The 25433-nt window shown below is 48.7% G+C and overlaps 1 protein-coding gene across 2 annotated transcripts; it reads right to left on the reverse strand.

Moving 5' to 3' along the window:
• Positions 1–605: 605 nt before the first annotated feature.
• RAD54L (RAD54 like) lies at positions 606–24445 on the reverse strand. Of its 2 annotated transcripts, XM_027832853.3 has the most exons (18): positions 23605–24445; positions 23405–23491; positions 21851–21970; positions 21212–21272; positions 18968–19103; positions 17768–17837; positions 15424–15712; positions 14707–14831; positions 13090–13240; positions 11059–11185; positions 9400–9474; positions 9002–9132; positions 5950–6060; positions 5409–5532; positions 4978–5056; positions 4693–4872; positions 3432–3595; positions 606–1716 (listed from the first exon to the last, which is right to left on the reverse strand). In XM_027832853.3, the coding sequence occupies exons 1-18, from the start codon at positions 23605–23607 to the stop codon at positions 1515–1517; spliced, it is 2235 nt and encodes a 744-aa protein (XP_027688654.1). In that variant the 5' UTR covers positions 23608–24445; the 3' UTR covers positions 606–1514. The 2 variants fall into 2 exon arrangements, with proteins under 2 accessions (XP_027688654.1, XP_043408749.1); XM_043552814.1 differs by lacking the exons at positions 21212–21272; positions 23405–23491; positions 23605–24445.
• Between the last annotated feature and the right edge of the window lie 988 nt (positions 24446–25433).

Raw genomic sequence — 25433 nt, forward strand, 5'->3', positions numbered from 1 at the left:
GGCACGGCTAGGATGAGAAACGTGTACTAAGAAAGTAGAGGCTCTTCCACCCCTCGCCCCCAAGCAAGGGAGAATTGATCACGTCCCTTTCATGGTGCAACTCAGTTAAGGAAACAAACTCAGCAACAGTGAGGCTATAAACAAAAGGAATAAAGATGGGGGAGGGAGGAGCATCTCACCTGATTCTAGCCCACTGAACAGGACACATTTAAAACAACATTCTTACTCACCTTACAGCAGGACTCTGAGGACTTTAAGCTACTGTTGAATGGTTAATAATGTCTGCTGGAATCTTGCAGTTACTGCAGCATTCCAGGAACAGCTCTGGCTCAATCTTTCATTTTGTGCTTGGAACACAAACTACCCTGAACCCACTCACCCTCGTGACTAGAAAATAAAAGGCTAAACAAAGCCAATGCACTGGCCCTTCTTATTTTTGGCCAATAAAGAGATCCCCATTGCACAAGACCCTTCAGTACAACAAAAAGCTTTTGCTTGCAACCATTTTACCCTTGGAGGGAAGTCCTTTCTTAGGCCCTGCTTTCCTTAACTTGTATTGATTTAATGCATACGCTTATTTTATAAAAATGTTTTAAACAGAACAGTTTGCTTGTCCTTCAGCAACTTTATTTTTTAAAATATAGTTGAGTAGAAATTTTGGTACATTAGGGACTATTCTTTTACTGCATTGTAGAAAAATGATCTTGCTAAAATGATGCCAACACAAATTAGAGAGTTGTTTCCGCCAAGATTTTCAAAGCGAAGAGTGATTTTAATGGGGCCTGACTGATGCGCTTTTTGAAAATCAGGCCCTTGGGAGGTGTCTCAGACTGGGCCATCCAGAAGCACAAGTCATTTAGACCCAAGTTTTTCAAAAATGGCTTAAGTTGGATTGATCTTGAGATGAATGATGACGTTTCCCAGAGCTGTCTACTACATAATATAGGTAAACACTGCCGGCTGATTCCAGATCTCATCAGTGCCTATGCATTCACTATCTAGACTGTAAACTGTGGCTCTGAGAAAAAAATCTTGAGTAGGTGATAGCTGCACACGGAAAACCAGATCTGCAGCCAGGAATTAACCTACACATGAAGATGGAGCTTGTTTTTTTGTAATGGGACTTAGGTAAATAAAAAGACGATACAAAGTGTGAACTGGATCTTGCGTGTGCTCTCACAGATGCAGAACTGGTTATGTCTTGACGCTATTACAGTAGGTCCTAGGTTAGACTGAAGCACATCGCTTCACAAGCCAAACAGCTCTTTCTCCAGTACACGTTATAGACACACGAGTGGCACGGATAATACCTCGTGCTTCCTGCTGTCCCAAGTACAGTTTAACAATTTGCTCAAGACCTACCAATTTCTTGGTGGAAGAAAACAGAACCACCGTTCTGGATCCAGATAACAGCACAGGCTGCATTATCAGACCTCTGCTTTGAAAGTGATTGAAGTGAGCTTGATTGACTTCCATAGGAGCCTTCCCTCACCCCCACCATCGGAGACGCATTGTCAGGGAATCCCTCGCTGCTCCTCGTGGGAATGGTGATGGAACGTGAAGGTGACAGCAGCATCCCACGTGGCCTTCAGCACAGAGTCCTGGAGCCCACGCTTGTCAGCACAGTGGTTCCACTGGGAGAGGTCAGAGGTGCAGTCAGAGCCTTCAGGAGGAGGCTTTACCTGGTGGCCATTCACACAGCGGCGACACTTAATCCTAAAACGCAAAGATGGTAAAACACAAAGGTGAGGACCAGGGCACATTCTACACCTGCTGGGCTAGGTACAGAATCCTAGCGTTTCAGATTTGGGTGAAAAGGTGTACAATTAATGGAGATGGCATCAACGAACAGAATGCACTTCATCAACATTTGGGTTAGCCGGTTCCCATTTGTCTAACAATCGGCCCAACAAAAAGCCCAGGCAAAATCAAGTGTCTAATCTGCGTGCACACGTACCATAACAGTGTGTGCAAATGACCGGGGACACGTGACTGGTCATTTAGTCTTTCTTGGTTACCATGATTCCATTTGGAAAATGTGGGCTTTTATTTCCAAAGCACCCTAGGCTCCACATGTGAACGTTTATACATACAATGAAAGCGTTATAATAAAATCCATCCAAATTCAGGCAAATCACGGGAAAAGAGGTGAACTACATGAAACCAGTAGTGGCTCCAAAGGGAGCTGAGAAAGTGCTTCATTTAGAAGGTAAACAATACTCTCTTTAGTTTACTCAGAGCAGTAAGACCTCAAACCTAATCACCTGTAAAATCCTAGGTCAGAAACAGAGCATGTGTGTAGACTTGAATTACAAGTCAGTTTAGAAAATCGTCCTTTTACCTTCCAGGACCTAAATACTCTGGTAATTCCCTTGCATCACACCTAAAGACATCACCATCTCTCAGCCCAGCACAGCTGTTTTAAGTGGTTATGGTGGAGCGGGTTTTAAATAAGGAATCCTGAACTCAGGACTCGGCAGATTACAAAGGAAGGATCTAATTTTTGCACGGGGTGAATTGTCAGTTTGTATATAAAATTGTTCTTCGTTTGGAATCACTACCTATGGCAATGAACGTCGACTGGCCTCCCAAGGGAAGTGGTGGACGCCCCACTGTGTATTTAAAACCAGACAAGCCATTTGTTAAATGCACAATGGGTAACAATCTTACAGTGTTGGGGGGGGGGGGGGGGTAGAAGGGGTGGATGATTCAATAGGGATCTTCCATCCCTGGACTTTCTGTGCTTGAAAAGCTTTGGGAAATTAAAAGTAACTTTCACTTCCCCGTGATATCTTACAGCCTCTCATCCTCCCGAGGATGTAGGTGGATGCATCAGCAGGGGTGGTTTGAGTACTTGTCCGATAATAGAAACTTCCATGATAAAATGAGAGGGTGAGTAGGAAGTGTCCGTTTCCTTATGATTAATGGAGTGTTGGAAATGGAAGTCCACCCTAGACACTCTCCTCTCCTCTACCTCCCCAGAAATAGAGAGAAAGATGGTCACATGGTTAGGGCACTAACCTAGGATGTGAGGGTCCCAGGTTTAATTCCCTGCTCTGACACAGATTTCCCATGGGACCTTCAGTTAGTCACGTAGCGTCTCTGTGTCTCAGTTTCCCCTTTGTACAATGCGGATAATAGCCCTGCCTTGCCTCACAGGAGTGTTATGAGGATAAATCCATTAAAGATCATGACGTGCTTTGAAATCTACTAATGAGACATTCTGTGTAATATAATTATCTTCCTGCTGTACCAGCAACTTCTGAATCAGCAGATCAATAACTTCACGAGCCTGAATGGGTCACTAAGAGGTTCTCAGCGAACCAGAGGGCTTGCATCTCCACCTACAGCCTCTGTGTCCGTCATGAAGTCAGCCACTGTTTATGCCATGGTCATTGGCTATCCTAACCCATCAGTGTTTATAAACGTACTTGTCATGGGTATCGCTGGCTGTGGTCTCGTTCAACGTGAACAGCTCCTTCAGCTCTCCTAGCGAGAAGTGCCTCTCCACATCCTGCTCCTCATCCACCACGCAGCTGCTGAGTGCCTTCTTGTGGGTCTGACGCTGGAAAATCTTCTCCTCAATTGTTCCTGTCTATGAGAGAGAACGGCCAATGGGATTAAGGGCAGCATGGAGAAGGCTAAAACTGGGATCTGGCCAGTACGCTGGGATTAAGCCTTTATCTGTATAAAAAGTACCATGGGGTCTTTACTGGCCATAAGTGGTCAGAGGTTCAATTCCACCTCCTCCAGCTGCCCAGAGCCACCTTGCTGGGGGCACAGGTTCAATACAGAATCCAAGGGACGCATCATCACCACTACCTCATGCAGTGCCCTCAGAGGGCTACCAGCACTGACCCAGCCCAATCCCGCTTATCTTGCAACGTGACACAATCACAACATGAGCTGATGCGGCCGCAGGCTGTAGTAAAGAGGCGACATGCAGGAAAACCAATCAGAGTACACAACTGCTACACGATGACACCAGTGTTTGGAATTCCTGCCAGAGATTCCCCTTCAGCGGCATGGTCCCAAGGGCCCTGCTGGTGGGAACGCAGTGGCTGTGGAGGGCAATGCTGTGCCACGGGGGCGGCTGGCAGAGGAGAGGGAGTGGTTAAAGCTCTGAATATGGACTCGCAGATTCTGCCATCAGCCCAGTCAGTATGGCAGTCCTGGGCCTTGTGGGCTGCGGTGTCACAGTTGCACAGATACCCCTGAGAACAGGCATGTAGGAATTCCAACACCCTTTCAATGGGGGAGGGGGGCGGGGGTTTTTGTTCATAACAACCAATGGGAGCACATCTACGGGAGCAGCTGTAGGGATCTACTACAATTATGGGAACATGGTGCCCTGCCCACAGCCATGTCTATACCCTGCCACAAAAGATTAATGTCTTATTTATAAAGCTTTGGTCACTTCTGTTTCCCCATAAGCCAGCCACCATTAAAGAGCCAGGGCCCAAAAGCAATCCCATTGAAATCAATGGCTAAACTCTCATTAGCTTCCATGGCAGAAGATTTGAGGCCTGATATAATCAAGTGCAATCCACGCCACATGGCTACAGACACTAAAAGGTTCTAAGCCACAGCGTCTCTTTCCAGTTGCAAGGTCAGTTATTCTACAGTATAATCATCTGCAGACTGGACTATAACCCATGTCCCGACAGGGTTAAAAGGTAACTCCGGACTCACTGAGAGCAACCTGTAGATGTAGCAGGTCTTCTTCTGGCCGTCTCGCCACACTCGAGCCATGGCCTGTTCGTCATTGGCCGGATTCCAGTCTGGGTCGAACATGATGAGTCTGTTTGCCCCAATCAAGTTCAAGCCGCAGCCACCTGCTTTGCTGCTCAACATGAAGACAAACTCAGGGCTCTGTGGGGCGAGACATACTTAGATTAAATCCCTGCCAGCTGTCACATGATCACACCTGCGAAGACTGGCAGGACCAATGACGTGGGTCTGGGAAGCTCTACTTACCGAGAGGCTGTTAAACCGCTCTACGATCTTTGCTCTCTTTTTAATGGACATGGTGCCATCCAGTCGGACATATAAATACCTGTCACAGGACAACAGGATGGTTAATGGGATCAGACCATCATAGCCTTTTAATAGCCCTGGTTTTACAATGATAAAACCCAAGAAGAACAGAAACAGTTCTGCAAATGGCCTTGTGTTTGAGTGCCAGGCTGTAGGCCTCTATAGAAATGGACAGAACTGTTCTGCTGTCTCACCCTGGAAGCCAGACCTGATAGGTCACATTTAGTTCCATTTCCAGGGCCTCCCTCTGAGGCTAGAGTTCAGAACAGGAGGCCTTGCAGGGAGAAACCTAAAGAACAGCCACCTGAGGCTAAGGTTTATGTTCCAAGTATAGTCCTACAATAGTTACATCAGTAAGACCAACAACAAACCTCCTAGTCCTGCAGAGCTTCTCAAAGAGGTCCAGCGTTTGGGTGTAATTGGAGACCAGGACTACCTTGTCGTTGCTGGTGCTTCTAGTCACAGCCAGGATGTAGTCCAACACCAGCATCTTTCCTGGAAGGAAGAAAAATGAACATGTTGTTAAAAACATCCCATTGCCAATATGTAGGGAGGCAGCACAGTCCAGTGGACAGAGCATTGGACTATCAGTCAGGAGACGTGGGCTCTATTCCTAGCTTTGCCTCTGTGTGACCTTGGGCAAGCTACTTAATCACTGTGTGCCTCAGTTTCCTTATCTGAATAAGGGGATAATATTTACCCACCTCTGTAAAATGCTTTGAGATCTACAGATGAAGTGAGTATTAACTGGGTTGGAGAGGACACATGCAGAGATGTGCACAAGATCAGCCTCTTCCTAAGAGGTCACCCCAAAGTATCCCTGGTCACTGCATAAGATTCCATGCTCCCGGTCGCAGGGGGCCACCCTCTGTCAAGCAATCGATTCACACAGCGGAGTTACAGTGTGGTTACCTGACAGCTGGGGCTCCAGGGACTTGGGACTGTAGCCAGCAGGGAACAATTCCAGTGCTCCTGCAAACCCTTCCTCCTCCTCCACACACTTCTCGTAGATCAGGGCAGGGTCTGAAGAACAAACAAAATCCACTGTGGCTTTGAAGTTTGCAGAGCTCCCCCCTGAGGAGGGAAGCATGACTGCGACGGCACCAAGATGACTGCGTCCTTGTCATCGTACTGACTGTATAATTACATATAAACGCAGCATGAGAGTCACCCACCCCCACTGGCCTGTCCATCTGGCTCCCAGGTCTGCTGCTACAGCTTCCTCCCTCCCCAATCTTACTTCATATCCTACTGCCAGGATCACTCCTTCAAACACCCAGCAGCCAGGGAGTTGCATGATGACCGTGCTCCCAAGGCAAAAGGAAGGAGAGTTTGGCATTGCTAAATGACCACCTCTCAGGTCAGCTGAGGAGCAGCACTGATGGGCTCTGTAAGGAGCACGTGCATTCCAATCTGGCCAGAAGGATGGAGGTTAAAGCTGGGAGACATCGGGGAAAACCCAAGAGCTTCAACAGAATCACGGATCACGTACTGGGGAAAATAACCAGCTTAAAGCATTTTCTGCGGGTGGGCCTCATGGAGACCCACAGCAGGTAGCTCCGTTTACAAAGAACTTTCTGTTGCACCTAGTAGCAGTAGTTAACACATGGTTCTCTTGCCAGACCCTTGTATTACACTAACTGGTCACCATAACAGGTTGGTAAAAATCACTGTGCGGCACTGATATTGCTTGGGTCACAGAATTTGTAGATGTCTCATATGGAGTCTGGTAACCACCTTTCTGTACACAGTGCTATAAAATCTCTCCTGGCCAGAGGCAAAACCCTTTCACATGTAAAGGGTTAAGAAGCTAAGGTAACCTCGCTGGCACCTGATCCAAAATGACCAGTGAGGGGACAAGATACTTTCAAATCTGGGGGGGGGGAGGGGGGGACAAAGGGTTCTGTCTGTCTGTGTGATGCTTTTGCCGGGAACAGATCAGAAATGCAAGCCTTCCAACTCCTGTTAAGTTAGTAAGTAATCTAGTTAGAAAATGAGTTAGATTTTCTTTCGTGTAATGGCTGGTAAAATAAGCTGTGCCGGAGGGAATGTACATTTCTGTTTTTGTGTCTTTTTGTAACTTAAGGTTTTGCCTAGAGGGATTCTCTGTTTTGATTACCCTGTAAGGTATTTACCATCCTGATTTTACAGAGGTGATTCTTTTACCTTTTGTTTAATTAAAATTCTTCTTTTTTAAGATCCTGATTGATTTTTCATTGTTCTTAAGATCCAAGGGTTTGGGTCCGTGTTCACCTGTACCAATTGGTGAGGATTTTTATCAAGCCTTCCCCAGGAAAGGGGGTGTAGGGCTTGGGGGGATATTTTGGGGGAAGACATCTCCAAGTGGGCTCTTCCCCTGTTCTTTGTTTAAAACGCTTGGTGGTGGCAGCATACGGTTCAAGGCCAAGGCAAAGTCTGTACCTTGGGGAAGTTTTTAACCTAAGCTGGTAAGAATAAGCTTAGGGGGTCTTGCATGTGGGTCCCCACATCTGTACCCTAGAGTTCAGAGCGGGGAAGGAACCTTGACAGAGTCCATTACCCTCGAAGGCCAGGAGAGTTTCCAGACGCAAGAAGTACAAGATACCGATCGAATACTACAACGGTTCTTAGCCAAGAGGCTGCGGAGCAGCAGTACATTGGTCCCTCTGCATTGTCTTCCTCTTTCTCTAGAAGCCCAATCCAGTTATGGGACCAAAAATCACCGGCACATCTCACAGCAGCTTGCTGTCTCCATAAAGCAAGCTGACAACCTCCTGGGTCTTCCCCCACCCCAGGAAAAGGGTCAGTTGTGTGAAAGAGCAGAACCAGGAAAGGAAGCAGCTGCCTCCAGAGGGCGCCACAGAAGAGCATGGCAATGGTGATTAGGGCTCTAACTTTGCATCCACTGGAGTTCTAGCACCAATTTCAATGGAAGCAGGACTGGGTTCTAAATGACCCTGGTTGGCTTCCCCTCTTCCTCTGCATCAAGTTCAAGCTCCTCATCCTCACTTCAATGGCATCACAACTGTTCCCTGCCTACAGCTGTATCCTTGTCTCGCCCAGCACCCCCTCTCGCCTCTCCTCCACCTACCTGGCTCCGGTTTCCTTCTCCCACCTGTAGTTTTGCTCCTCTCTGGTATGCCACCCCTTCTGCTGAGAACTGTCTCCCATTCCCTAGCCATCAAATTTTCTCCATCCCGTCCCAGCTCAGCGCCTACTTCTGCAGGATCTCCTCCGACAGTGTCTCTGAGTGCCTGGGACTGAGTGGGTACATCCTTGTCATGATGTACCTACTGCGTAGGGCTGGGCAGGAAACGGGTTTTCTGTTCTGCAAATATTCTTGAGAGTTTAAAAATTCTTCCCACCCAAAATGGGGAAGAAAAATCAAAATCTCAAAATTCTTTTGAGAACCAAAAAACCAAAAAAGGTTTTTGGTTCAACTCAATCGAAATGTTTCCTTTTGATTTCGACCTTTTTTTCATTAATGAAAGTTTCAAAAGAAAAAGTCGTTTTGAACCAGAAAAACAGAATATTTGGTTTAGACATTTTCAAAACTTTTTTCCCCAAAACATTCCGGGTCGGGGGAGTCATCAGAACCAACCCTGCTTCACAAACAGTTTCTATTTCAACGAATTGGAATTTTTCAATGACAAAATCTTTAGTCAAAAAAATTCCCCACCACCCTACTGCTGGCTGTATTTGAGTGAAGCAATGTTGCCCTGTAGTGGCTGGACCTCTTAGCACTCCTAGCCACAGGAAATCTCTTTTGGGTCAAGTGACAGCGACCTGTGAGAGTCAGGAGGCTCAAGGGTCTAGTTCCAGCTCTCCAGATGTGGGGGTGATTTATACAGGGAGTTGCATCAGATGGAGTCATTACATTACACGCTCTTTGGAGCAGAGAGCTGGGCTTAAGTGTTTCGTGAAGCTCTGCATCCAATGCTCTGTAGATAATACAATAATAGCATTAAATCAACCTCTCACTCACGGTTACAGAGCTTCTTCAGGGACGTGATGGAGGAGAGAGACGACACGCTGATCTTCCCCTCCTTCAGGTCTTCGGCTGGCTTCGCTTGCTTCAGGAAGTGTTTGTACAGCTCAGTCTGCAGAGGTGTCAGCCTGAAACAGAACAGAGGGCTTAGCACAGTGCGGCAGGTCTGGGCAGATCCACAAGCTGATCTCAATCTTCCTCCTCCATCTCTACTATAGTTTGTTTGGGCCACAGAAACACACCCCTCACACTGGGGAGAGCCTTAGTCCTACACAGATTCCATGACGAGACACCACTAAAATCCAAGACCCGAAAGTCAAGACTATTTTTTGTGAGTTTAGCCTTTACTTTTGTTCTCTCTTTTCTGTCCTTGCTTTGGGCAGACTGTCCCATACCTGCAGCAAACCACCTGCTCGATTTTCACAGGTAGGTATTTGGACAGGATATCTGAAGTTCTCCTGATCAAACATCTGCAATGAAGGAAATGGGGATTAGAAACACAGATGACATGAAGAACAAAAAGCCATTGGTGAACTGCAATATTGTCCCTGACTAACATGACTGTGCAAGTCCCTTACAATCTAGGCCCGCAGTGCCTGAGAAAATGCTTCACACCCCTACCTTGGCAGGTGTGATCAGCCGGGATGGGTGTATTCTTGGGTCCTACATGCAGACGGGGGCAGGTGTTTCTAGGCTGAGGGTTCTGTGCTGTGGAAGTGCTCCACAGTGTAGTTCTACCATTCTCTCTCATGTGCTGCCTTGACTATAGGCACCACTGATTTCAATTAATCTTTGACCTCCGTGTCCTCTCTCCTTGCTTTTGTATCATGATTCCAGGATGAGCGAGTTACTGAAACCTGGGTGTGCACACTGAATGGGGGATAGTGGGGAACTCCCCAAGCAGGAGAGACTGAACAGACCCCAGAGCACCAGCTTCAAATCCCCTTCACCATGAACAAAAGCAGGGGCCCAGCAGGATCATAAGGAGTCCCTTCTACCCCTCCCGGCCACATGTTTCACTGAGCCTTTTTACTGCCAGGCGTGTCAAGGTCATGGCCAATTTTGCAGAGCGGCCCTACCGTGTGAAATTAAATTGACCGTGAATATAAACTGCTCTATGGCATTTGCAATGGTTGCAAAAGCTTATATAGAACCAAGACTTCAGCAACATTGTGAATGCCGAGGAGACTCTAGTGAGGGCTCTTCTGCTGTCAATCAGTTACCTGTCAAAGATTTCATTAGCGTGGTTACTTACGATTCGTAATCAGAAAAGTAATGGTGTAAAAAAATGAAACTATCTTACAGTGTGACCGAGTGGACAGAACACTGACTGGGACTTAGGAGTCCTGGGTTCTATTCCTAGCTCTGCTACTGGCCTGCTGGGTGACCTGGGGCAAGTCATTTTCCTTCTCCGTGCCTCAGTTTCCCCATCTGTAAAATGGGGATAATGATACTGACCTCCTTCGTAAAACGCTTTGAGATCAGCTGACAAAACATGCTAGATAAGAACTAAGTATTAATAATACTCAAGAGATTTACTCCTAGTGCCACAACGTCTTACCTAACTGGCATGAATATGGTTTATTTTTGTGAGCCCCACAGAGCCAACACAGCTATGAGAGAGTGAGCTGGGTTCTGTTCTGCCTCATGTATCATCATGAGAGTTGACAGCCGTCTTAGTTGTCGAATCTTTATCGTAAGTGTTGACGCAAGAAGCAGAAGGAAAACAGTGGGATGCTAAGGCACCAGATGGAGTTTGAAACATGGGACAATTAGAAAAATCGTCCTTTGACTTGTAATCTGAATACACGTGATGAACTGGGATTAGCAGGAACCATGAGTGTCATTCTGACAACCCCTTAGCAGAGTATAACTGCACATTAAATATATTCCTTATGTCTTAGTGTTAATAGGGCTTTATTGACTCATCAGCTATTCAATGCACAAAACTCGCAACAGGACTTGTTCCGACACCGTACTGGAATCTTCAAAAATGGCTGTATGTGGGAAGGGGTTTATGCTTCGCTTTCTGGGGAGAGGATGTTAGAACTCACCTGTTCACAATGCTGATCAGCTCTTTGAGTCGCTCCTCCCCTTTATGCCTCTCCGCTTCACTTGCATCTGCATCCCTGCCTTTTAGGATAGGGATTTCAAAATGCTTTTTAAACTCCTGCGCTGTCCCTGTCCAAAACAGAGGGGAAAGGTCAAATGTTACAACAGCATCTCATCTGCGGGCATGTGGGCCTTTGACAGAAAAGTGGATTTCCCCTCCACCCCAGGCACTGCCAGAGGGTTGTGGGCCCTGGATGGAAACACTTCAACCCTAGCTTTTAACACTTAAACCCTAGCTTGTCACATCAGAAATAATTCAGACAATGCTGGTGAATGTGAGCAACAGAATAACATTTAACATTTATACAGCATTTCCATCCCCAAAGGACTTTACAAGTATAATTAACCCTAACCCCCAAAAGGTATTAGCCCCATATTATAGCTTGGAAAACTGAGGCACAAATAGGTTCCATGAGTTGCCGAAGACACGGGCCAATCGATCACGTTGCCGCCCTGTGCTAAGTCCCCAAGCCAAATCGAAACTCATGGAGAAAAAGAAGAGAAAATAAAAACACCTTCTATCCCCATCCCATCCTCCCTCTGATGAAATTCTGGGGGCAGAATCAGACACAGCCCACATATTGCTCTTGGCCTGGAGAGAGAGTTCTGTGCATGAAGAAGGGATAGATTTAATACCACGCCATTATGTTTCACAACAAAGAGACCAGGGCCCTCAGAATAACAACAAAACATAAAAGACTGATTTATGGTTGGTTTATTTATTCTTGCCCTTGTTCCAGAAAGGCCACATTCTGTTCAAGCCTTCGCCCTCCCTGCCAGATAGCATCAGAGCCAATCTGAACCTGTTGATGCAGTGCAGAACATAAAACACCAACAGATTAGTTATATGCTTTGCTCTTCAAATAAACCAGACCATGGACTACCAAGGGCAGTGGACACAAGACGGAGCCCAGAGACTGAATGTTTTAATCTGCAGAAGCAGCCATAAGAAGCATTAGATCCGCCAGCAAGGAGGAAACAGAAACAAATCAAATCATGCCTCTGTTCAAACACTTTCCTCCTTTCCCCTGTAAATAGGGTGACGAGGTGAACCCCAGATTCATAAGCTTCCTCATCTTTGGAGGAAACAGTCCCAAACCAAAAGCCTGGATGTGACCACCACTGGACTAAGAAATCAAGAGGAAGGGTGGTCTTGTGGTTAAGGCAGTAGGCTGGGACTCCAGATCAGCGTTCAGTTCCCAGCTCTGACACACAATCCCCATGTGACCCACGGCAAGTCTGTCTGTGTCTTGGTTCCCCATCTGTGAAATGGGCATAATTAAGCCTTCCTTTGTCTGCCTACTCTATTTAGCTTGTAAGTTCTTTGGGGGCAAGGACTGTTTGTTACTACAAATGAGTACAGCACCTAGCACATTGGGGCCCAAGCTAGTTGGTGACTAGACTCTACTGGACTACAGGTACTATAAACGAGGATAATGCTCAGATTCACATTTGAACTTTGCAGTTCAGGGCCATCACGAAGGCCAGTGCTGCTAACTTCTCCAGCACTGGTGGCTGGGGGAGGTCCCTGCCAGCTAGGCCACCTGCCTCTTGATTCACAGTTTAGTCTTGAGAAAAGAAGACTGATGGGGGTCTTGATAACAGTCTTCAACATGTTAAGGGCTGTTATAATGAGGACGATGATCACTTGTTCTCCAGGTCCACTGAAGGCAGGACAAGAAGTAATGGGCTTAATTTGCAGCAAGGGAGATTTAGGTTAGATATTAGGAAAAACGTTCTAACTTGAAGGGTAATTAAGCTCTGGAACAGGCTTCCAAGAGAAATTGTGGACTCTCCCTCCTTGAAGGTTTTTAAGAGCAGGTTGGATAAACACCTGCCAGGGATGGTCTAGGTTTTCCTGATCCTGCCTCAGCACAGAGGCCTGGACTTGATGATCTCTCAAGGTCCCTTCAAGCCCTACATTTTTATGGTTCTATAAGCTGCACAGGGGTTAACACCGTCACGCTCCTTACCTAGGATGCCCGAGTTAACGAAGTGCACCAAGCTGAAGTATTCGAGCAGGTCATTCTGAATGGGGGTCCCTGAGATGAGAACTCGCCGTGGTGTGTTTAAGCCGTCCAGAGCCTGGTATGTTTGGTTTTCAGAGTTCTTCAGCCTGTGACCCTAAAAAGAAAAAAAAAAAAAAAAACAGGAAATCCCGTGGCACTTGGCGAGAGGAAGCAGGCCTGAGAGATCTCTGTCAACGCTGATTTATTTGAACTGTAAGTTTCTCAGGACAGGACTGTCTCTGTTCTGGGTATATACAGCACCTGCACTGCGAGGCCCTGCTCTATGACTAGTGCTACCCTTAGGTGCTAGCCTAATAATAATTATTATATGGCCCAAATTAAGTAAACATTTCGTTTTCTAAATGGGGACAATATCCCCTAGCTCCCAGCAATAGCCAGGATGGTTAATTTATTGCTATTTGTAAATTGCTGCAAGATCCTTGGCTGAAAGTTGCTACTCAAGGGCAAAACATTAAGGTGCCCAGATACCACGGGGAGGGGCACAGTATAAATACGTAGATAGAAAAGAATGTGCTCCACTTTCAGGATCATCTCAGTCTGCATTACAGCGGATACAGAACCAAGCCACCGAATGTCACTAGCATTCAATGAAACTCCTCTAGGGGAGGCAGAGGAAGTAGTAAGTGCATGGGCAGAGTGCTGTACGGCTCTTCATTGGTCTGGGGCTGGGCACAGGCTTGCTTTGCTTGTTTTCCCTTCAGGGAAATGGAGCTCTAGCATAAATGTGAAGCTGGATACCGATACACAGCATCGGAGAACAAAAGGTTTGAATGGAACTGCATTTTACTCGTGTGAAGGCAGCTCTCGAAAAATCCAGCCCTCGCCGAGTAGAATCCAGCACCTGGAGAGTACGAACTCGTTAGCCTAAGCAAGGATCACTCACCTTGCCTGTGCACACATTCTCCCCCTGTATCGTCAGCCCCCCCATCCCAATAGCAGTGCCAGGAGACCACTCAGAGGCTCCCCTTCAGGCAAGCATTCGCACTTACAGCTCCTCCTGCTAGCCCAGCGCTCAGGAAAGAGACCCTTTCTCACACGCAAGAGTCCAATGCTCCAGTAGGTCCTGATCCAACTTCCATGGATGTCAATGGACGTTTGGAGCAGGCCCTTTGTTCCCTAAACTTTACTGTGTTGTCCTTAGCATAGCCGACACTTGACCCTCTACTGTTTGGGGGACAAAGGTCCAGCCTGATAACACACGCAATGTATACAACATATGGGAGGCAGCATAATCTAGTGATCAGAGCAAAGGATTGGGGGTCATGAGACCTGACTTGCAGCATGAGCCTGGGTAAGACATTTAGCCAATCTGTAACTCAGCTTCTCCATCTGTGAAGTGAGGACAGTGCTACTGACCGCCCTTTGTACAGCACCCGGGAAGCTCTGGCTGAAAGGGGCCTGGGCCTGGATATTATCACACACTCCATTTGTGGGCTAGCAACCAAGAGCACTTCCAACACGGGGATGCAAATGCTGCCAGGCCGTTCTGATTATTTCTCCATATGAAAGCAGAAAAAGCTCAGCACGGGACTAAAGAAACACCAGCTGCCGTCTCTGTACCTCGTCACATATGACCAGCCCGACGCTCCCCTTCTGGAGAACTTCGGCGTGAAGGCGGAACGTCTCATAGGAAATGATCAGGATGGGGGAAGGCACTCGCAAGCCGCGCTGGTTCATAAAACCGGCTACAGGAAGGAAGAGGAAGACGTGAGCGGCACAGGGAATGGAAAAATATTTGAAAGCCAGGCAGAAGATAAGTCCAGGGGAGTTTTTCCATTTATTCCAACTGCTTTTGAGCAGACCCTAAACAAACCCATCTGAGACACTTCCCCTTTAGCATTCTGAGACGCTTCTCTCCACTGGCTCCCTTCCCTGCAGGCCTTCTGCTTCCTCCTCTTCCGCTAATCGCCCCGTCCCTTCCCTTTACCTCCCACTCAACGCCCTTTGGTCCCTCCCTCAGCCTCCCATCCCCTGCCCTTTCCTGCGCTGGCTGCTCTCCAGCAGAGGAAGGCTCAGAAACCGCCCTAACCAAACACACCCATGTGAATCCCATTGGGGGGTTCACACCGGGAGATCATCCACTGAACGAACACAGAGATGTAGGGGCCTGAGCCAAAGACCACTGAAGTCAATGGAAAGACCCCCAGTGAATTCAGTGGGCTTTGGTTCAGGCCCTAGTTCTTTACATCAGCTGTTGAAGTGTCTTTTCCTTCTGCTAGAAGACTCCCCTACAGACTGAGAGACAGACAAGTCAGCTGCATGTAGTTGCCTCCACACCTAGTTTACGGTCTATCTCGTCTTTGGAGCCTCCGTCGATGGCCAGTGGCTGAATCCTTCCTCCGAGCCATTTGCCAACTTCATTGTACCAGTTTTTAACCAGGCTGGAAGGAGAGACCACCATTGCCTTGTCGATTTCAGGCTTGCCGTCGGGGCTCTGACGCAGCAGCGTCCATACCAGCGTGATGCACTGGAGGGTCTTGCCCAGACCCATCTCGTCAGCCATTATGCAACCATGGCTCCCAGGGATCCGCCGGCTCGTGACACATTCCCAAAGGAACTTCACCCCCTGCATGAAAAAGGGGGCTTGTTGATTAGAATGGACTGGTGGATGCAGAACGAAAGCCGTGTGCAGTAACGCAGTCTCACTGCATTGTGGGTCTGAGGTTATCATACACAGTATCTCAGATGTACACAGCACAAAGGAACTGGAAGCACTATACTAACTATATAGAGGAATCCCCAGAGATGCTGCTGAAATGCAGCTACCTCTGGGGTGGACAAACCATACAACTTGTTAACAACGCATAGCAATGCTACACACCAGTTTGAGACAGGAAGTGAAGAAGTATCCAACTGAAATTACAAGAGAGACATTAGGCATGCAGAATTTGATTGCTCAGACTAGCGCCTGCATACTGCACTGACAGGTACATGAGGAACACCTAAGATGGTAATATATAGTTTGGCCTGGACACTGGGGCTACCATCCCTACTCAGAAGAAGTGCCATGGGATCTTACTGACAAGTGGTCAGGATCTCTCCTGAAAGAGAGTGTCTCCAGCTATGCAGCTGGAGACAAGCACCGTGCTGGCTTACACAACTGACTGGTCCAGTTTTGACTCAGAAAGGAGAACACAAGCTACTGAGCTGCCTAAACCAACCCCTGCAGGTCTCCCATCCAGGCACAAAGCTAACTTAGTTTGGAAGGTCTTAAGAACTCACAGGTTGCACCCATACAGCCTCTGGTTATAAGTCTACCGCTGATAATGTCCTGTGTCCGTTATGATCCTCAACAGCTTATTAGGCACCTCGCCTGTTGGGTGGGGTTTTTTTGTTTTATTTTAACACATTAGCCCTGGGTTTTGCTGTTTCTGGTATTTAGGACAGGAGATGTTTTTCACTGAAACGCATACACGCAGCTTACACTGGCTGACTCAGGATCCAAATATATTACTGACAGCTGACATTTAGGAAGAGAGATTTCAGAGCAAAGCTGTGCAGATAATTTACGGTTAGAGAGTCAAACAAGTTAACGTGCAATGATAAAAGGCCTTGACGTGTGGTTCTATCCTAAACAATGACTGTTGCACTAGGCACTGGGGGCTTTGTAAGCCAAGCTGGGCTCTTCCTGACTAGCATACCACACTATTAATACAAACCCTATGGAGGTGTGTTGCAGGTGAACACCTCTGTATAAATTCTTCAAGGTAAACAGAGATTGGAATTTAGGTCCCAAGCCTCAAGGAGCTCTGTGTAGTGCTCTATGCTGAGTTCCTTGCAGGATCTGTCTGTTCCTTACAGTTCTACTGATGATGCACGAGCTAGTGCAGAAGCCTCCTCATTTGGCTGTGCGAGGCTAGACTGAAGTAATGAAAACTAAAGTGAGCAGGTCTGACACCGGGAGCAGATCTGTGGAGTGAGATGGTGTCATTTTTAGACAGTAACTTTTCTGATGTAACACATAACGTGGGGGGAATATTACCATCAGGAAGCAGGTAGATTCACAGATTTTTAAGGCCAGAAGTATGATCATCTAGTCTGACCTCCTGCATAACACAGGCCAGAGATTCAACCAAGGGATTCCTGCATCAAGCCCATAACTTGTGGTTGAGCGAGAACATATCTTGACTTCAAGACAGATAGATACTGTGTAACTCTAATATAAACACATACACATCAGATGTGTGTATAGCCGGCCAGAATCCTAGCTAATATTACTTGGAAATTACAATCATTAATTGATCTCCTATAGTGATTTTTGGCTAAGGTCTAGCATAGTATCAGTTTAACATCCAACTGACCCTGAACCTATCTGAGTGTTTCTTACAGGGCCCAACCCCACAATATCTCAGCACTTTTGTATGGGGAATGGAATGTGCCACAGCAGAGGAACAATCTCTGTGGTCTAACAGGTCTTTGGCATATTTAAGGATGATCTTAAATCCATTCAGCTGCAGTTGCTATGACTATAGTTAGAAACAGATCTTCCTAGGGAAGGTAGCGGTTGGCTTTGTACATCCTCCCTCCACCCATCTGCCCAGAATTCTCTGTAAAGTTTAAGCACTTGAGGTGGAGATTAAGGAACTCCTGACGGTTCGAAGTAGTTTCCCACAAAACTCACTTCTCTCTGATGAGGCCGTAAAACGCGACTGAGAACGGGATCCACCACAACATGGATTGGCACTTTGTCCCTGCAGGAGGCAAACAAGAAAGGAGAGAGAGTAGAATGAATGCCCTGGTCCAGGCTTTTTTGGCTCACTCCTGTTCTGAGGACTCATGGTAAGTGGCACAAGAAAGGCGACTGCCAGCAATCCTATCTGCTTTGCAAAGATCAACCATGCTTGGGACTTGGTAGATGGTTGCCCCGACAGTTAAACACCACAGTGCCATTTTGCAGTGTAGATGGAACCACGTTGTAACTGTGTCCCTGAATGCAAAGCTGGAACACAATTCAGATACAGAGCCCGCACCCACCACAATACCGGAATGGGTGGTGACCATGTCACAGGGCAGCCACATTATGACTAGATGCTGTGACTTGAGTACTTTTGTGACATAGATAATTAGTGCTAACCTGAAATATCCTGCAACTCCTAGATGAAGGTTGCAGAATATATCTAGCCTAGGTACTTATTACCATAACACCTGAGCGCCTCACAATCTTTAATGTAGTTATCCTCACAACATTCCTGTGAGGCAGGGTAATGCTGTTATTCCCATTGTACAGAGGGGGAATAACTGACTTGCCCAAAGTCACAAATGCAGTCTATGGCAGAGTAGGGACTTAAATCCAGGTCTCCCCAATGCTAGGCTAGTGCCCTAACCATTGTACCATCCTACCTCTCTGACATACTGTTATTGGAAGTGAAGCAGTGGTTAGCAAAGATAGCCTCATCCCTGCAATGGGAGCATCATTGACCACTCTAGGTAAGGTTGCCTGACGGTTCCCATTCTAATCCCCAGTTTTTAGTTCCTCATTTTGGTTGGCTTGTACCTTAATGTTGACATATCCAGACTGAGCACTGAAACGTGCAACTGACAGGGAATAAAGCCCTCTTAGGAATGGACTGAAGTGTACAATGAGCCTTGGGCTTACCCACGAGTCAACCCCATGGGTAGAACACCACAAATGATCTAAGATGGATATGTTCCTTCCTCTGGTTACTATTGCTACAAGCTAGAGACATTCCAGAGCCACAAGGCTCAGAACCACATTTAACTCCAAAGTTCTGATCCAAATTCCCAAGGTTCAGAGCCTTTTGGGAATGGAAGACTAGCCAACGAGGTTGGAGCTACAATACCTGCTTTGTGGGTAACTCACTTGTCTATTTTCAGCTGGTCGTGTGCACTCAGCGGCGGGGGCTCATAAAGAACCAGAGCCCCTTCTTCAAAAGGGTCATGGAGAGCGCTCCTTACCCCTGTCCGTTTGATGCCCAGGGCCCTCAAGCCCAGTGACCCTGAAAACAATCACAGGCAGGATTCAAAGGAATGCCAGTTGCTTCCTCCCAGAAAAAACTGAGCCGTGCAAAAGGCTGAGAATTCAGACACAATCCACTGCCCTGAAGGAGGAGGCTCCACATGCTGTTTACAGTGTGGGTGTGATGCTGGCAGAATACAGATTCAAGAGGAAGCCAACGCTGTATGCACCAGCAGCTTAGATGTGCTCTACGAGCCAGCTGACGGATGGCTCTCTATGGGTGCGTTGAGAGGGAGGGCAGGGAGCCCTGTCCCCCACTGCACTCACACAGAGGCAGCAATAATCTGTGTGCAAAGTGTGGGGGAGCAAGTTCACAGTCACAACCCAACCCCCTCTGCACACTGGGTAACTCTGACTGAGCTAGCTATGGGGGTGCTGACTACATTCCCCGGCCAGCGCTGCAGGTGCATTATAGCTAACACAGGCACTTCCACAGCATTTGAGTGCTGAAGATGCCCCTAGGCTCTTCAAGACCATAACTTAGCCTTGTATAAGGACAAGCAGGGCCAAAAGCTATACGTTCTAGGAGTACAGTAAATATATAACTAGGCATCTCACAAACCACTGGCCCAAATCCTCCTCTCAGAAACCAATTCAGAGCTCAGTGGGAGTTGCATGCATTTATCCCAGGGTAGGATGTGACCATTAGCATCTACTTTTACAGCACTGCATTTAACAGTGGACTGCCATATCTTAGAAGGATATCACATAATCTACTGTTCTGTCATCCCCCTCTGCCGTGCGGTAGCAGGTGCTGTAGCCTTGCAGGTGAGCTTCCCGTTAAGAGTAGAAATTAGTGACTTGGATTCTGGGCATTTTCTTAGTGTAATTTATTTACACAGATACACCAGTCATGGAACAGAAGTGGGCATAAAGAGCACACGGGGAAACCTCTCCTTCAGAAATCTTTGCCCAAACATCAGTGCCTGGTTCCCAGGAAGCAATTCTGCTCCAAGGATTGACTCTAGTTAGGGAGATTAAAATGAAGCATAATCTCCTGCTGCTTGCAATAGCTCCCCCAAAAGAACATTCAGCACAAAACAACAATCCAGCTTCTCTTAAAAGACTGCACACTGCTCACCTGCTAAGAAAAGATGACTATGTGTAACAGCGCCATCTAGTGAGTCCCACCATAAAAAAAAAAGCTGTGCAGACACATACTACACCCTCTACAAATAAGGCTTAATTCCAACTTCCTTTCAAACCTGCTTTTTCAGCTGCTAACCACTGTATCAAATAAGTTCCTTTTGGGTTGGTAATTACCATACTTGGTCTCATTTAATAAAAAACCCACATTTGGACTAAAGTTTGAGTGAAACTGGTTGACCTGTTATTGAATCAAGGGAGAAAAAATGGTCCCATTTGTTCCAGTCAGAAGTTTGTGCGCCACATATTTAAGAACAGCTGAAGCTATCACACACAGCTTATTAAAAAGATCACCCCGAGACTTAAAGTATCAAGCCAAGTATAAAGAAAACTGGTGCACGCTTATTGGTTTCACATACATTGTTCCTCCAGTTAGTGATATTGGGGGTATTATTTAGACCAGTGGTTCCCAGACTTGTTCCGCCGCTTGGGCCGGGAAAGCCCCTGGCGGGCCGGGCCGGTTTGTTTACCTGCCACGTCCGCAGGTTCGGCCGATCGCAGCTACAGCTCCCATTGGGCTGGAGCCGCGAACCGCGGCCACTGGGAGCCACGATCGGCCAAACCTGGTAAACAAACCGGCCCGGCCCACCAGGGGCTTTCCTTGCACAAGCGGTGGAACAAGTTTGGGAACCACTGATTTAGACTGTAAACTGTTTGGGCCAGAAACCTCTCTCACACTTTTGTTCTGTAACATGGCATGCAAGCCTATGGTACTTTGTAAAATACGTAACCGTCGTAATACAGAATCCAGTACTGAAATGTAGGATTATCCAAACTAAATACTAATAAGAAATAAGACTGCTTCCCTAATGGGGGCTATATTTTTCTGTTCAAACTAACACATACAAATGGAGGAAAATATCACTGTCTGACAAAACCAAAATGTCATCTTTTTCACAGGAGGCAGATTTGATACAGATCTGTTAAACCCCCTTCATTTACCTTGATAATTTGGAATGGGTATTTTGAAGGGTTTTGACAAAATGCTGCGGATAAATGCCTCCTAGGAATGGAGAAAGAAAAATATGTGTTAAAGTTATTTGCTATCAGAGATGGCTACATAACAGACAAAAAAGCCATTTGCTACGGCCCCAATCCTGCAAAGTGGTGAGTGCTCCCAATTCCCACTGATGTTTCTGTCCCAGATATTTTAAAGTCATATTTAATATGTTTTCCCTCTGGACTCTCCAAAACATGAAACTGACTAATACCGCTTCATGTGATTAAACATCTTAGCATCATAAACTTCTTGCTTAAATACATCACTAATACTTGACTGCACCACTGAATATTTCCATAGGGAAGTTGTGTGAACTTCATTATGAATAAAGTGCCTGGTCCAGTGGGACCCTAAATTCAGGTGAGGCCTCTAGGTGCTACTATAACATAAATAATCATGCAAGCCCTCATTACGTGGAATTCCCATTGACTCAATGAGAGTTTTCGTTAAGTGCACGTGTACAGATCATGCCCAAGATGTATAACCTAATAGAAGGGTGTGAGCCCTTCTGATCACAGATGTACAGTGAGCAACTACTCATTGGCATGTGCTGACAATATGCCCTCGAGCGATCCACTTACATGTTTGCTGCTATCAAGGCAGTGAGGTCGATTGGTCAATGGGGCCAAGGGTTTCCGGAAAGGTGACACGTAACATTCCCAGCTCTGGCTCTCACTGCCAGCTTTCCGCTTCTTTGGAGTCTAAGAAAGAAAATCAGGACAGGCTGCGGATGATTTGGAGAGACCAACGCAGGATAAATGTATCACCGTCATGCTCTATAAGCATCTAACCACACAGACAATGAAGCCAGCCAGCTGAGTAAGTTTGAAAAAAGAACATCATTACTCACTGCCATTGTAAGGACACTGCCAAGGTCGATGGGCCCAAAATTTTACCTACCTGGACGTGAATGTGTTTAAAATACTCCTCTAATTCTGAATATATCCATTAGCCCCTCCCCAAACTAGTGCTGTCACATTGCTATGCCATGCAGTATTTGGGTGCACGTAGCAGAAATATGGGTCAGCAAAAATGCATTTGTTTTGTTTTCAGTTAGCAAACTTCCTTCACGAAAAAAGTTAGCACCCCATGCTGGCCAGCACATTGATTATAGGGTTTTTAGCATCCCCATTGGCTCCTGATCAGAGTTCTTATTAGGGAAGCGAAAGGGCTGCAAATTTCAAGCTGAATGTTAGACACTCAGGAAAGTGACAAGACAAATACATATACATACATACATAGAGAGGTCAATGATTTATAATGATCCCATTCAAAACCATCTCTACCTCCAAGGAAGGTATCTTTTTAAACAATATGCTCTGTAGCCCAAACGGAAGTTATGGGTTTCATGCAGAAATCACGGGGTGAAGTTCTCTGACCTGTGTTATACACAGGGTCAGACTAGATGATCACAATAGTCCCTTCTGGCCTTAAAAAAATCTATGAATCTTTATTTCGGGTCATTTAGCCTCCCCCAGCACATCCAGTGATTCTCCTGGAGGGTGGGGGGTTGTTTCTATCCAAGAAGAGAGACCAACTCTACTGAGATACACATACTTTGACTTTTAAGATATGGTCCTGACCCAAACATCCCCAAAGTCTAGTGAAGTCTGGATCTAAACTTTGGACCAGACCCTGGAGACCCACTGAATTCCATGGGATTTTATAAATGCTTTCTTAAAATGATGATCAGGTGCCAACGGCTAAATTTCCAGGGTCAGCATGTTTGGGGTCTCACTGGTTGTCTATAGAAACACCTGCCTGAACAACTGGGACTTGTAGCTTGATCTAACAGTGGAGCACCTTAGGCTCAGCCCGATTTCCAGTGGACGTGAATTCCATAATCCCAGCCCTCCACCGTGGGAATGCTCTGCCCATCACGCGCTGGGACCTGTGCTCTGTTGGCCAAAGCGTCACCGCTGAGCATCCCGGGAGGTGGCAGCTACTGAGAAAACTGGGCCTGTTCATGGGAGAGAGCACACAAGCAGGTCCTATGCATTTCTCAGCCCCACCAAGGGAAGGCGCTACCCTTACAGCCCAGCCCAGGAGCGGGAAGGGCAGCAGCACTGGAAACAGACCTCTAGCCAGCCAGACAACAGAGGGGAAGGGGTGGGGGGTGAGGGTGCGGAGCTCACCGCCTCGGGGTGCCAGTCCTCATCATCCTCTGAGTCATCGCCCCCCGGCTTCCTCTTGGCCAGCTGGCTGGGGGCCAGGCTTCTCCTCTGCAGGAAGGAAGGAGAGAGAGATGGCGATGAAGGAGTGCGGCAGCCCCACGGGAGTTGGGGGGAGGGGGTTTTGCCAGTGATTGCATGGGGGTGCTGCCCCTCCCCCTTACCATCGTAGGGGGCTACAGCAGCATCCAGCCCCACACAGGGTGCAGCTCGGGACGGGAGGGGGGCACTCAGGCCAAGCCGGGGAGGGGTGTGAATGGGGTATGAGGGGGGGGGTCAGGCCAGGGGAGGGAGCAGGCAAGCTGGGGGCTCTATGGGGGAGGGGAGCACCCCAGGAGTCTGTATGGGGGGCAGGCAGATGTGGGGGGGTCACCCCGGGTTTGGGGGTTCACACACCGGGGGGGGCTGGCTGGGGGGAGGGGCAGTATGGGGGGGTCACCCCGGGTTCAGGGGTTCGCACCCCGGGGGGCTGGCTGGGGGAGGGGCAGTATGGGGGGGTCACCCCGGGTTCAGGGGTTCGCACGCCGGGGGGGCTGGCTGGGGGAGGGGCAGTATGGGGGGGTCACCCCGGGTTCAGGGGTTCACACGCCGGGGGGGCTGGCTGGGGGAGGGGCAGTATGGGGGGCTCACCCCAGGTTCACACACCGGGGGGGCTGGCTGGGGGAGGGGCAGTATGGGGGGTCACCCCGGGTTCGGGGGTTCGCACGCCGGGGGGGCGGGCTGGGGGAGGGGCAGTATGGGGGGGTCACCCCGGGTTCGGGGGTTCGCACGCCGGGGGGGGCTGGCTGGGGGAGGGGCAGTATGGGGGGCTCACCCCGGGTTCGCACGCCGGGGGGGCTGTCTGGGGGAGGGGCAGTATGGGGGGGTCACCCCGGGTTCGCACGCCGGGGGGGGCTGGCTGGGGGAGGGGCAGTATGGGGGGGGGTCGCCCCGGGTTCGGGGGTTCGCACGCCGGGGGGGCTGGCTGCGGGCAGGCGGGGGGGTCACCCCTGGCTCGGGGGCTGGCTGGGTCCAGCCCGTCCCCGTCTCCTCTCGGCGGCGCGGGGGGAGGGGGCGGGGCCCGGGTTCCCGGGCTCCTCGCTCTATCCCGAGCGGCCCCGCTCGCCGCCAGGCGCGGCCAATCGAGCGCCGATACCTGCCCGGCTTCGCCCCCATCGATCCGCTCCGGGCTCCTGCACAGCCTGCCAGGGCTCCGGGGGCGGGGGGACGGACAGAGAGGGGTGGGGAAGGGACAGGTGGGGAGGAGGGGGACAGACAGACAGACAGACATGGGTGGGGAAGGGACAGGTGGAGAGGAGGGGGGCAGACTGACATGGGTGGGGGACAGACAGACCAACAGAGAGGGGTGGGGAAGGGACAGGTGGAGAGGAGGGGGACAGACAGACAGACGGGCAGGGAATGGACAGGTGGAGAGGAGGGGGACAGACAGACAGACGGGCAGGGAACGGACAGGTGGAGAGGAGGGGGGCAGACTGACAGACGGGCAGGGAATGGACAGGTGGAGAGGAGGGGGGCAGACTGACATGGGTGGGGGACAGACAGACCAACAGAGAGGGGTGGGGAAGGGACACGTGGAGAGGAGGGGGACAGACAGACAGACGGGCAGGAACGGACAGGTGGAGAGGAGGAGGGGGACAGACAGACAGACGGGCAGGGAATGGACAGGTGGAGAGGAGGGGGGCAGACTGACATGGGTGGGGGACAGACAGACCAACAGAGAGGGGTGGGGAAGGGACACGTGGAGAGGAGGGGGACAGACAGACAGACGGGCAGGAACGGACAGGTGGAGAGGAGGGGGGCAGACTGACATGGGTGGGGGACAGACACAGAGAGAGGGATGGGGAAGGGACAGGTGGAGAGGAGGGGGGCAGACTGACATGGGTGGGGGACAGACAGACAGACAGACGGGCAGGGAATGGACAGGTGGAGAGGAGGGGGGCAGACTGACATGGGTGGGGGACAGACAGACCAACAGAGAGGGGTGGGGAAGGGA

This window comes from Chelonia mydas, chromosome 8 (genome assembly GCF_015237465.2).
Source record: "Chelonia mydas isolate rCheMyd1 chromosome 8, rCheMyd1.pri.v2, whole genome shotgun sequence".
Taxonomy (NCBI): domain Eukaryota; kingdom Metazoa; phylum Chordata; order Testudines; family Cheloniidae; genus Chelonia; species Chelonia mydas.

Bases quoted from the DNA above. Each gene is read 5' to 3' on its own strand.
- RAD54L (XM_027832853.3), bottom strand. The intron at 11,186-13,089 runs GTAAGGAGCGTG...TGTTTTGGACAG, and splicing joins CGTTAACTCGGGCATCCTAG to GGACAGCGCAGGAGTTTAAA. The intron at 5,533-5,949 runs GTAACCACACTG...TCTTCCTTCCAG, and splicing joins CCTGGAGCCCCAGCTGTCAG to GAAAGATGCTGGTGTTGGAC.